General features: G+C 37.7%; 1 protein-coding gene across 2 annotated transcripts; it reads right to left on the bottom strand.

Moving 5' to 3' along the window:
* Window positions 1-1,555: 1,555 nt before the first annotated feature.
* LOC141440357 (uncharacterized) lies at window positions 1,556-7,591 on the bottom strand. 2 transcript variants are annotated; one of them, XM_074104867.1, is made up of 3 exons: window positions 6,080-7,591; window positions 4,850-5,729; window positions 1,556-3,044 (listed from the first exon to the last, which is right to left on the bottom strand). In XM_074104867.1, exons 1-2 carry the CDS (start codon window positions 6,198-6,200, stop codon window positions 4,858-4,860), a joined length of 993 nt encoding a protein of 330 aa, XP_073960968.1. In that variant the 5' UTR covers window positions 6,201-7,591; the 3' UTR covers window positions 1,556-3,044; window positions 4,850-4,857. The 2 variants fall into 2 exon arrangements, with proteins under 2 accessions (XP_073960968.1, XP_073960967.1); XM_074104866.1 differs by having other exon boundaries at window positions 1,556-5,729.
* Window positions 7,592-13,462: the final 5,871 nt, after the last annotated feature.

Genomic DNA, 13,462 nt, shown 5'->3' with positions numbered 1-13,462 from the left:
TGATCCAACCCAGCAGGATCGTGAGGTAGACGACTATTGTTCCATACCTGCTGGGCTCGTGCTGAGGTACGCGACTTCGAGCTTTCAAGGGGTTTTGCGTTCGGTCCATTTTTTGTTATTTTTTTTGGAGTCGGTTTTACTTTCTTCTTAAAATAGTACATTACTGCAGAGGCCATGAAGTAAGGGATTGATGGACGAGTTCGGGGTAGACGGCCGAGTCGTAGACGAGGCCGGATAAAACGAGTCCAGCAATCCCTGTTCTGGCCGAGGCTTGTATAGTGCTTTTCTCAAACAATGTGAGGAAATATTTCATCCATCCATCCATCCATACATACATCCATCCATCGCATCGCATCGCATCGCTTCGCATCGCATCGCTTCGCATCGCATCGCTTCGCATCGCATCGCTTTTTTTCGCATCGCATCGCATCGCATCGCATCGCATCGCTTCGCATCGTATCGCTTCGCATCGCTTCGCATCGCTTCGCATCGCTTCGCATCGCTTCGCATCGCTTCGCATCGCTTCGCATCGCTTCGCATCGCTTCGCATCGCTTCGCATCGCTTCGCATCGCTTCGCATCGCTTCGCATCGCTTCGCATCGCTTCGCATCGCTTCGCATCGCTTCGCATCGCTTCGCATCGCATCGCATCGCTTCGCATCGCATCGCTTCGCATCGCATCGCATCGCATCGCAGTATCGCAAATGCTTACACAACAGCCAACCACCACTACTCTTCTTTCCAATTAATTATAGCAATTTTAGGGGTTTTTAACTTAAGTTTTAGGGATAAATATTTTTGAGAGTTGGTAACTCTGCGCTCGGCCCGCGCGCTGTTTGTGACGACGGGCGACGGGCGCGGGCCCGCGCACGACCCGCGCCCGCGCCCGCGTTCTGTGTGAAGGCTTCCATATACCGCCATGCAAATACGCCCGTCGCGGGCCGGGCGCACGACCGCGCCCGCTCTCTGTGTGTGTTGCCCTTAAATCACTTAATTATGGCGTTGACGGAGAATGGAGACAATTATATTGCACTAAGTAGGTACTTGCACACATATCGTTTTCACACGAAAGAGTGAGTTGAAAGTGTCAGTTTATACCTATTCGGTGTATAGTTCGGCTTGTACTTATAGTTAAAACATTTTTGAAGTGAATTTGTGATTACCTAGGCACAGTGTAGAAAACGTACAGTGGTTTAATTTTATTTGTCTGAGCGCGAAATGCCGACAATCGGCTAGACACTAGAAATGTATCACAGAGTTGTCACAAAAAGTAATTATGCAAGTACCGTTCCTATAATAAAGGTAGGTATGTATAAATTAATGTGGGTATAATTATGTAGCTGCATTCATTACTGCCTATAGTCCATTCAGGATAACATTGGACTCTAGAAGGTCACAGAAGAAGGGGTTCTAACATTTTTTGTGAAGTCGTAATAATGATAGGATTAAACGAACTTACCTGAAGTGAAGTTCTATCCTGATTATATGAAGTACTTAGTCCGAGATAACAATGTAGTTTCGTCCTTTCCTGCTATTTGAAACGCGACGTTAAAGACACCATAAGAAACAAAAAACAGGTCCTGGCAACACTAAGAGATTGCATCATTACGTTTAGAGTTATCATAGCATAGCATATCCCTTAGATTAGTAGGGGGGATAGTCAAAAGTAACTATCCGAGAGGGGGGCGGGAAGCTCCCTTATCTCGGACTAAGTACTTCATATAATCAGGATAGAACTTCACTTCAGGTAAGTTCGTTTAATCCTATCATTATATTCATACTTAGTCCGAGATAACAATGTAGATGTTTAGAGAAGAAAATAAACATTTAGATATCTAGATCAATTTGAATATTTATTCTCCAATAATTAAAAAACTAAAACTCTTCTTCAAAATTTAACAAAAAATAGAATAATCATGTTACAATTTAAACCTTATTTTAGTATAACACCTAGTTAGGTAATAAACAGTCTTTGATAGATCACATTCTTCATTACTATCTCAACATTATAATAATTACTTAGGTGCTAGGCAATACCACAGATCTGGCAAAAAGATCTTGCGCATTATCATCGCTAATGAGAGGTCTGTTATAGTGCCTCGCAAAAGTAGTCGATCTACTAGACCACCCAACAGCTCTTAGGATACTGTCTGTTGTAAGACCTGCCCGGTGTGCCTGCGATGACGCGGCGTGACGAGTCGAGTGTGATGTAAACTTATTGACATCTATACCACTGACTTTCATTACTGATTTGAGCCATCTACTTATTGTTTGTGTCGAAGCTGGTTTATGAGGACTTTTTACCGTAAGAAACAATCTTACGCAGTTACTGTTCCGTCTTAATCCATTTGTTACCTTTAAATACTGTAAAAGGGTCTTTGCTGGGCAAATATCTGGGTTATTGATAAAAAATGGTAGAGACAATTTATTCATAAATCGCCCCGGCGCCGATGTCTTTTGAATATCCGTTAAAATAATATCAATGCCCTCTTCTCTGTGTATAATGTTATTAAATTTAATAAGAGATAGGGTCTGCACTCTCTGGCCAGTGGTTAAGGCCAATAACATAGCAGATTTTAATGTCAGTTTTCTTAAATCTAGAGTCTCTAAAGGAAACCAATGTTTTAGGTAAGACAGAACAGTGGCTGGATCCCATGTACTTGAATATCTAGGTATGCATGGTCGAAGTTTATAAACTCCCTTAAACCAGCGTTTTATTCTATCATCATTGCCTAAATTACTACCTATAATTAAAGATAGAGCTGATCGGTGGCAATTCAAAGTCTGGTATGAAGCTCCCTTCTTAAATATTAACATTAAATATGATATAATCTTGGGTACAGAAATGCTCACTAAATCTTCATTATGAGATTTACAGAATTGCCACCACTGACGTAAACAAGAATCATATTGTCTTAGGCTATTCTTTGCTAGGGATGCTATCATAACATCAATTGCATCATTAGGTATCATTCTCCTCTTCATTGATTCCCTGATAATACACAGGCCCCCAGGATAAGTTGAGCATGTAAGGGATGTGGTGACCTGCAAGGAGACATTAATAAATCTTCAGATGGACCAAATTTAAGTACTTTCGAGACAGTCAGAGATTTTAATAGTGGGTACCAAGCTTGAGTGGGCCACACTGGAAATATTAAAATTCCAGTTGCCTTATCAGTCTTAATCTTACGTAATACTTTTAAAATTAATGAGAATGGAGGGAATGCGTAAAAAAATTCCCCCCATTGCACTGTAAAGGCATCAATGTTCCAGGCAAATGGATCTCTGTGCCAGGAAATGTATTTATCACATTTTTTATTTACCCGAGAAGCAAACAGGTCTATAGTAGGATAACCTAATGTTCCCACTATCTTTTGAAAAACTTCTTCCGATAACTCCCATTCTATATCTAAGTTTGAACTCCGTGATTCATAATCTGCCTCCAAATTATCTTTGGATTTAATATAAGAAGCATAAATCCACAGATCTCTTACTTCACACCATTTCCAAATCTGCTTTGCAAGGTTATTTAATTGAGGAAATTGAACCGAACCCATTCTATTTATATAAGAGATGGCCGTAGTATTATCTATCCTTAATAAAATCTCACACTGGCTCTGATCGCTAGCAAAACATCGTAATGCAAAATATGCTGCCATTAGTTCAAGATAATTAATGTGATTTTCTTTTTCTCCTACTGACCAATTTCCCTTAGCTGTCTTTCCCTTGCAAACTGCACCCCAACCAGATAAGGATGCATCTGAGAAAATCTCTAATGCAAAAATGTACTGCTTTATGTGACACAATCCAGTCATAATATTGTCCTTCCACCACCTGAGATCTGCTTTAGCATCTTGGCTAATTGTCATAATGCTGTCATAATTACCCCCCGACCGTTCCAAAGCCATAAATTTGGTTCTTTCTAAATTTTTTGTATAAACAAAACCATAAGATATTGCCATGCATACTGAAACTAAATTTCCTAACATTTTTGCAAAGTCTCTAACTGAGCAATGACCTAAATTTAAATATTTTCTAATCATTATCAATAGTCGTTCCCGTTTATTATTTGTTGGAGCTAAAGTCATCCGAATAGAGTTTATTTTAAAACCCAAAAAATCTGTGATATTAGATGGAGTAAAATTACTCTTTTCATTATTTATGATAAAACCTAAACACATTAAATTATCATTTAAGACTTTCATATTGTTGACACATTCATTGTAAGATGAACCGAGACAAATCATATCATCAAGATAGATCACTAAACGGATCCCTTTTTCCCTGAGATACCCTATTATTGGCTTTAGCAGCTTAGTAAATACAAATGGCGCAGTGCTCAAACCAAAAGGCAAGCAATTGTATTCATATAGCACACCATTAAATTGGAACCTCAAATACTTTTTGTGTGATGGATGTATTGGACATAAGTAGTATGCATTTTTTAAATCTATGGTACACATGAAGTCACCCTGTGTTAATAATTTACATAAAGTTCGAATATCTTCTAATTTAAAATGACACACTTCAATATAGAAGTTCAGCTCTTTTAAATTGAGTATAAATCGATGAGTACCGTCTTTCTTAGGAATAGTAAAAATACGAGATAAGAATTGTCCCTTAGTAGATTTACATTTAGATATAACCCCCAGTTTTAATAATTTAGCTATCTCAGTAGTCAATATCTCCTGATCAGATTGATTGAAATTATTATTTTGTGGACAATTATTTTGAAAAGGTAAACATGTAAAAGGGATCTTATACCCTGTTATCCATTCTAAAATAGTGGGGTCTTGCGCAATTTTTGCCCAACATTCTTTATAATAATACAGTCTAGCAGCAAAAGGTACCTCTGAGTCTAGGGATACTTGGCACGGCCCCTCAGTGATGGTCCCGCATGTCTGTTCTCTTGAGGCTTGTAGGGGTGACGGGGTTGATAGCGATGCTGGGTTCCTCCCCGGAACGATCCTCTGGGAGGATGGGCCTGGTTTGGGATCGGACGGCGTGGAGGAGCTTGAAAGTTTTTTGACTGCAAAGTCTTGGCTTGCATGTTTCCCTTGGGTTTAAGAACACTAGATGCTCTTTTGATTGCTGAAAATGACTTGAGTGAATCGTCAAGGTTTGCATACAAGTATTCGTCTCTCTTGTTTTCTTTTAAACTCTCGGTTAAATTCTTGTCCAAATAAGGGCTTATCAGTCTTCTCCGAATTTCAGTATATTGAAAATGCAAGTTACTCAGAACTCGAGACGTGTCGCTGAGTTTCTTGACAATATTCATCTTATCGAAGTCCTTTCTCGATAATTGTTGTATCACTTGGCAGATATTAGCGAGGGCCAAGCCCATCTCTTGCTGCCTCTCTTGTAATAATTTATCCCTTGTTTTAGATGGGTTATTCAGAAGTCCCAGAAGTTGAAGATTCAATTTTGGGGCATCCAGCAATTTGCAATTGCTTGGGACCAGTAAAGATTCCATAATCTTTTCTTTATTTTGTTTGGGGAGGCCCTCTATTAAGATATTCTTGATTGTCATATAAATTTGTTCATTTACCTTTTCACCATATAATCTCTCCCCACTGGTTGGCTCTCCCAGAGCTAGTAACATCTCGGGATCGAGCCCCTCCGAGTCGTTTTCATCACCATTAATTGGCTCCGAGTCCATAGTTTCTGGGTCAGCCTCTAGCTCTGGGGCCTCTGGGTCTGTTTCTATAATCTCCAGCTCTGGTGTCTGAGCTGAAATATTATTAGACTGATAAGAAGTCGTTTTGGAAAAAAGTTAGGTTAGGCTTTTGACAACATGTTAAGATTTGACCCATCTCCATCCCACGGATAGAGCGCAAAATCGTCACACGATAATGCTAAGTAGTCTTGTCAATTTTGTAAAGATTCGACCCATCTCCATCCTACGGATAGAGCGCAAAACCGTCATACGATAATGCCAATAAAAGGAGAGGTTACGTGTAATATTAAACTTTCGAGAAAAAAAAAATTCTCTGATCATGATAAGATTAGAAAATATATCCAAAAAAGGTCTAAATCTATTTGGATAAGCACTGTTTATTGTGTAAACACTAAACACTCACCTCTAAAACACTGGGGTTGCGGTTGCGGCGGCGCCGCCATTACCCGGTTCTTATATTTTTCTAATCTCTTCTCCAGTTCTTGGATCTTACTATCCAAATTCTTTCTCGGTGTTTTTGGCATTATTATCTTTAGAAGTATGATCCTTCCTCAACCTTCTTACTATCAAAATAATTAAGTAATTAGCTTAAAATTTTTTTTCGTGTCAAGTGCGTTGAGCGCGAAAACAACGAATGATGCAATCTCTTAGTGTTGCCAGGACCTGTTTTTTGTTTCTTATGGTGTCTTTTAACGTCGCGTTCAAATAGCAGGAAAGGACGAAACTACATTGTTATCTCGGACTAAGTATGAATATAATGATGATGATGATGATGAATAAAAGAAGTAATACGATGAAGTCGTAATTTTGTTTAGTTTGTAAGTAGATATATTATTACTTAATATCGATGCCTTAGTTCACACTTATACCGAGTCGCGATCGTCGGGAATTAAAAAGCGAATTGCCGCGCGGCGGTGGCTTTCTGTTTCTTTTTGATAATGCCGCCACAGATGCCGCCTAGCAAGCAATCGCTCACAGTCTGCCTGCGCCGCGCCCCGCCCCGCACCGCATTTATAATAAATTGGCCTCTCCTATATCGGAACAAATTATTAAATTATATTCACGAAAAATTGCGACGCGACACTTCGCAGCCAGTACCATCGCGCACTGAACGTCGGAGTGCACGGGGCGCCCGCAGGGCCACGCCACGCCGCTCTCCCTCGCACCGCACCTCATCGTTGCTCTGTCTAGACGGCCGAGTTTAGTGACTAAGTTCTTAGACTTTGACCTAGGTACATACAATAGCAATTGTATCTATACAATACTTTTGTCCTGCTTTTTGTTCCCGAAATCGCCAACCAGTTACTTACGAAAAAGTTTAGAAGTACATTTCATGTATATGTAGAATTTTCAACCTTATTTATTGTTGAGTAGGTTTAAAATGGCCTAAGAGAAAAATAGCGTATTCAACCTTTCTGTTCAGTATGTCAAGACCTGAGTGTCGGGTCGGGTGGTTGTAAAATGATTTTTTTAAAACAGGTTGTGAAATGTTTTTTTTAAAACAGGTAAGTATTTAAAACGTTGCTGTATGATTGCGGTTGTAAGTTTCAAAATATTAAACAAGCAATGTTACAACAATATTACACAAGTAACTTATAGGTACATTAATCACGCTACTTTTCTGTAGCAATGCAAAGTCATGCATGTCTGAAAACATAAAAAATCAAGCTGCGGTAGCTTACGTGGAAGTTTTTTTGACAACGTACATTAAACGCCAGAATTTAACGTTGCAGGAACATCATCGTTATAATGTTTTTAAATGTTTCAATTTAAAGCTTAGGGCAACTTAACATGAACAATATAACAAAACTAACTTTGCAGCAAAGTTGCATATGTAAATTTCACTAACCATTTGGCGGTAGGTTACTGTAACTTTTAAATATAACATTATATTTCAAAGGTTGCTGCATGATTGCAGTTGGAACTTTCAAAATATTTAACATGCCAAAGTTACAATAATATTGCGCAAGTAACTTATTGGTACATTTGTCACGTTACTTTGCAAAAAACATTGCTCAAGTAATGTTCGAAAACGTTACAATTTTAAGTTGTGGTAGCTACGTGGAAGTTTTTTTGGCACCGTACATTAAACGCCAGAATTTAACGTTGCAGGAACATCATCGTTGTAACGTTTTAAAATGTTGCAATTTAAAGCTTAGGGCAACTTAACATGAATAATGTAACAAAACCAACTTTGCAGCAAAGTTGCATATGTAAATTTCACTAACTATTTGGCGGTAGGTTACTGTAACTTTATAATATAACATTATATTTCAAAGGTTGCTGCATGATTGCGGTTGGAACTTTCAAAATATTTATCATGCAAAGTTACAATAATATTGCGCAAGTAACTTATAGGTACATTTGTCACGTTACTTTGCAAAAACATTGCTCAAGTAATGTTCGAAAACGTTACAATTTTAAGTCGTGGTAGCTTACGTGGAAGTTTTTTTGGCACCGTACATTAAACGCCAGAATTTAACGTTGCAGGAACATCATCGTTGTAACGTTTTAAAATGTTGCAATTTAAAGCTTAGGGCAACTTAACATGAATAATGTAACAAAACCAACTTTGCAGCAAAGTTGCATATGTAAATTTCACTAACTATTTGGCGGTAGGTTACTGTAACTTTATAATATAACATTATATTTCAAAGGTTGCTGCATGATTGCGGTTGGAACTTTCAAAATATTTAACATGCAAAGTTACAACAATATTGCGCATGTAACTTATAGGTACATTTGTCACGCTACTTTGCAAAAACATTGCTCAAGTAATGTTCAAAAACGTTACAATTTTAAGTTGTGGTAGCTTACTTGGAAGTTTCCTTGGAAACGTTGATTTAACGACAGAATTGTAAGCTGCAGGAACTTTACCGTTGTAACGTTTAAAATGTTTCATTTTAAAGCTTTAGACAACTTAACAGAAGTAATGTAGTAAAACTAACCTTGTAGCAAAGTTGCACATATATATTAAGGTAACTATGATGTGAAACGTTACAAAAACGTTTCTATTATAACGTTACCGCTTGAAACATTGCAGTAAGATTGCGTTTGCAACTTTCAAATTGTTAAGCATGCAAAGTTACAATAACGTTATAAAAATAACTTACAGTAAGTTTGATATGGCACTTTTAGGCAACATTTATTTTGTAACGTTTTATTTGCAAGGTTGCTGCAAGATGCGGCAACATTGCATATGTGGCATTCAAACTCCTTGATAATGTATGTTTTGGCAACTTTCTGGCAAGGTTCGTTGGCAACGTTGATATTGTGAGCTAGATCAACATTGCAGCGATGTTTCGGTAAGGTTTGTGCTTAGTGGGTTAATGTCTCGTGCAGCTATACTCAATCTTCTTTCGTAGTATAGTAGGTAGTATTGGGGTCACAAATGTGGTGTACTCGTACCATTGGTACCAACAGGTTTTATTTCGTTATTTCCCCGAGATCAGGATGTGTACGTGTAAAAATCCCAAAATAGGTACCAAACGCAGACATGAATTTCCAATTCAACTGCCACCAGGATGGTTAACACAACTGTAATTGCTAGTATGTACCTATATGATCTATAATAATAAATAACCTTGCAAAATTACAGCACTAATAGCAACTAATAGTCTCTAAGCTAAGCCAGGACGGACGGATTGACAGATTGAAATGGCAAAACCGTTCCGTTTAGACTACAAGACCCCAAGACAATACTCATAAACTTTCTTATTTATAATATTAGAAGTATAAGCCATTGTAAATAATCCAGCTGGTTATTTATTACGTAAAGATTCAACCAGAATCTAACTCACTTCATTACCTACGCGGCTACGCAAGTAGGTTATAATCATGATTCAGTTTGTTTCAAGGAAGTTTCAGAATCAATCGCTTCGTCAATTTTAACTGACGTTAAAGAAAGTGCGATGGACTTAACTGATTTCTGAACGTAATAATTAAGTAGGTACAGTATTAATGATGTCTCCCGGTACTGATGTAGTGCTAAATGGTTGTTCATCGTATTTGAGCGAAAAAGTTCAATGAACGAAGTTAACTACAATCAAGAAAAGTATATCATCTACATAACTAGCACCAAAGTATGTACACAAGCTTTGCTTATTTTGGGACTAGGTCAAATGGTGTTAACTGTCCCACGATACTTAAGTACCTACTTGTTATTTATTTAATTAAGCCAATAACTGATTAGATACTCTAAGTACTATTCCTTTGTAACTATCGGCGCTATGAGCTGTGGATTTCTCGAAATTTTCAAAATGGCTGAAATATAATATTTTTCACGATTTCAGCAGCCCCTGGCTCCGGCAATTTGAAAAAAAAAAACTGAATCGACACGGTTAATTTTATTTATTGCGGATATAGGTACCTACTAAATCTCTAAATTAAATATTTGACGCATACAAGCAAAATTATGAGCTAAAATAATAAACCTACTTATTTGATTTGACGTTGATGTGGATTTCGAATATTATAATTGTATCGTAACCAAATCGTAACACATGACTCCGGTACTTAGCCACAGTGTGTTCCTGGGATCAAAAGTAGCCTATGTGTTATTCCAGACGTCCAGCTATCTTTATACCAAATATCATTCAAATCTGTCAAGCGTTTTCAGTGTGAAGGAGTAATACACACACACACACACACGTACCCGCAAACTTTCGCATTTATAATATTAGTACCTAGTATTAGATAAAGATAACAGTCATTTTAGACAGTTAATGCTTTATTTGCAAGGTACATAAATATTCTAGAACTCATTTTGCAATGTTCCTATATAACGTAGATCTACGCTTGAGGGCTTCCCGAACACTGATGAAATGATGGAAAAGCGTAATCCCTGAAGGACAAACTGACAAAGCTATCTATGTAATTCACGCATAGAATCTAAACGTACATCCGGCAACCCAGTTCAAGCAGAAGTGGAACTAATTCCACATGTCATCATTCTTGGTCGACTCGGAATCTTAAAAGTAGAGTTAAAACAGTGGAGCGAAGGTTTGAAATGGAATTGTAGAGGTTGTGATGAAATCGAGATACACGTGATGGTTACTGGGCAATATTTATAGTGGCATTGTTTGGAATCAAAGAATACTTATGTATTTGCATGCTTGTCGGCGTCGCATCTGCATCTGTGGGCGACAATAAGTTAAAATAAAAGAAAGAAAGAAAGAAAGAATGAATTTATTTGAAAAAAATCAGCAACAGGTAAAATACGTTATAAATTAAAACAAGAGTAACACAATGTTAAATCTTATACAGTAAAAATTAATAATTAATAAAAAAAAGACACAAGATGGGTCAATTTTATGGGTAACTTAACTGAAACGAACTAAAGTAACTGGAAGTCTATAGGGGACAACAGTGGACGTCCTACGGCTGACAGGATGATAATGAATGAACCTTGTATACGTCCCACTGTGGGACTCCCACAGCTGGCACAGAGCTCCCAGAATAGTGGACTTGGGCTTAAATTCGCACACGAGCCTAGTACGAATTGAGAACTTCACACAAACCATTAAATTGCTTCGCAGGTTTGTGTAAACCTTTTAGTAAATTACAAATGTATCAATTCCGAAAAACTAAGAAACGAAACTACTCATCCCATCAGATGACCCACTTGCTCGTTTGCCTTCCTCTCTCAACAAAAAATAGATGCGAACCCGGGTTTGAACCAACGATCCTTTCTTGAGACACAGGCTACCACGGCTTATATTAAATTAGGCTCCCTACTCGCTTAACCGTAACATACTATAACATACTATAGTAGGTAATGACCAGAGATTGTCATCAAAATCTTATTTACTTTAAATGCTCAGCTTTCAAGTCATTAAATCACCAGTGAAAGCCGAATTTAAAATTAACGATATGCCATTTAATTACGGCTATGTCATGCCGCCGTCCGAGTCTCGGTATATAGTTAGATGAGCGCGCTCTATGTGTACGGGCTACGGAACAATGTCTTTGCCAGTGGACCAATCACAGCGCGCGCCGGAGGGTGGCAGAAACTTTGCGAGGGAATTCAATTAAACTTGAGCGCCACCCTTATCTGATGACTCCGTGGAGAGGCCTGCTACCTAACGAGATCGCTAGGGCTCGCGCTTGTGGTAAAACTGCTCAACGTTTCCGGTTTTTACAAAAAAAAACTCTATAATTCGTAAGTAACAAAAACAAAATCAATAGTCAAAATATTCTTATCAAATTTACAAGGCAATTGTGAATGTCAAAGAGAACTACCATCGGTTCAGGAAAACCTCTGTCGAGAAGAACCGGGCAAGAAACTCAACAAGCTTTTTATTTTAAAACAGATTTGTAAATTTAATAATTAACATCACAATTAGGTACTTACTGTTAGTTAGTCTCTGAACACGTCAGTTAGTTCCGCAAATGTACAATTGTTTCAGAAGTATTTTTTTCGAATCTCCTTATCAATACCACCTTTAACTTGCTCCGTCGCTATCTACAACACGTGCACACCATCTCCATCTGTGCGACACGTAGATATATGTTATTATGCGCAATCCCCCATCTTCCACCTCCACCTTAATATATATGTCACAAAGATGCAACTATCAGAAACAACGCACAAATACATTATAAATTAATGTATCGCACAGGCTTAGCTGCTGTGTACGTATGGCAGCGGAGAAATAAGAGGAGTTCCACAAAATATTCTTTGACTCTTAACTTAAATTCAAGTACCTACCAATAGCATCTGCAGTTTAGTCATCTAATTAACACCGACTTATAACTACATTTACAATTAAATTAATTGTAACATTCGTAGCGTGACGCAACGCATACTTAACGCCAGCACCTTGTTTCATGTATCTGTTTACATCCCTCTCATTTACGTGGGAAAAGAAAGGCAAAGCAACACTAATGTAACGCCCGATGGGAGCGCATGCGCAACGCTGTTACAGTAGATGATGACGCTATTGGAACATGGGTTAATAGTCAGTAACGTTATTAAAGAACTATAATGCGTTTACGGCGGGTATTATATCAAACCGAGATTAGAATACGATTGATCACATATCATCATCATCATCATCTTGAAGACGTCGACTGCTGAACAAAGTCCTCCCCCTTAGAACGCCACGATTAACGAAAACTCGCAACTTGCATCCAACTCATCGTCAGTCCCACCTAGGGGAGCCATGCCCATTGCCAACGCTTCGTCTTCTGTTCCTAGTCACCACTCGAACACATGTCGCATGCTTAGTAATAAACGGTCTTAACTCAAAAATCGTGAATTTTGGCAAATCGAGTTTAAAGTTTAAGTAATTAGCACTTCTCGTTTCCGTTGAATTATTTGGTAGGATTTAATTTTGTTTACTATGTTTTTTATAATTCCTAACGTTGTATATAATATCTACTTGCACTTTTTTCTTATAAACCAATTTGTTTTTATATATATATTTAATAATATTGCTAAGGTTTAAATAAAACATTGCATTCATATATCCTTTATTACAAAATGTAGCAAAATGTAGCGAAATAATAAAAATAATAAATGATGTAAGTCTTAATACAACACCAAGTAATCAAGGATTATTTTTAATAAAACGAGGCAATCCGAATTACATCACTTCATTTTGCGTTTGATTTTTGTGCTAAAAAGAAGTAAATCCAAATATGCTTTTATTTGCTTAAAAGTTATTCAAAATACTCATGTTTTCCTTCTTGCAATAACGATCTATCTTCAAATGGCTCACGAAAGCCAACTTCTTGCTCGCAAGTAAGTCGGAACATGACTGAAGTTAGCTGCTTTAGCACCAAA

This window comes from Choristoneura fumiferana, chromosome 22 (genome assembly GCF_025370935.1).
Source record: "Choristoneura fumiferana chromosome 22, NRCan_CFum_1, whole genome shotgun sequence".
Taxonomy (NCBI): domain Eukaryota; kingdom Metazoa; phylum Arthropoda; class Insecta; order Lepidoptera; family Tortricidae; genus Choristoneura; species Choristoneura fumiferana.
This window is presented reverse-complemented; position numbering and strand designations above follow the sequence as displayed.

What these genes read in the sequence shown, in the direction of transcription:
- LOC141440357 (XM_074104866.1), bottom strand. Translation starts at nt 6,200, where the DNA reads ATGCCAAAAACACCGAGAAAGAATTTGGATAGTAAGATCCAAGAACTG. An exon ending in GCAACCCCAGTGTTTTAGAG is followed by an intron (nt 5,730 to 6,079) that starts GTGAGTGTTTAG and finishes ATAATATTTCAG; the next exon opens with CTCAGACACCAGAGCTGGAG.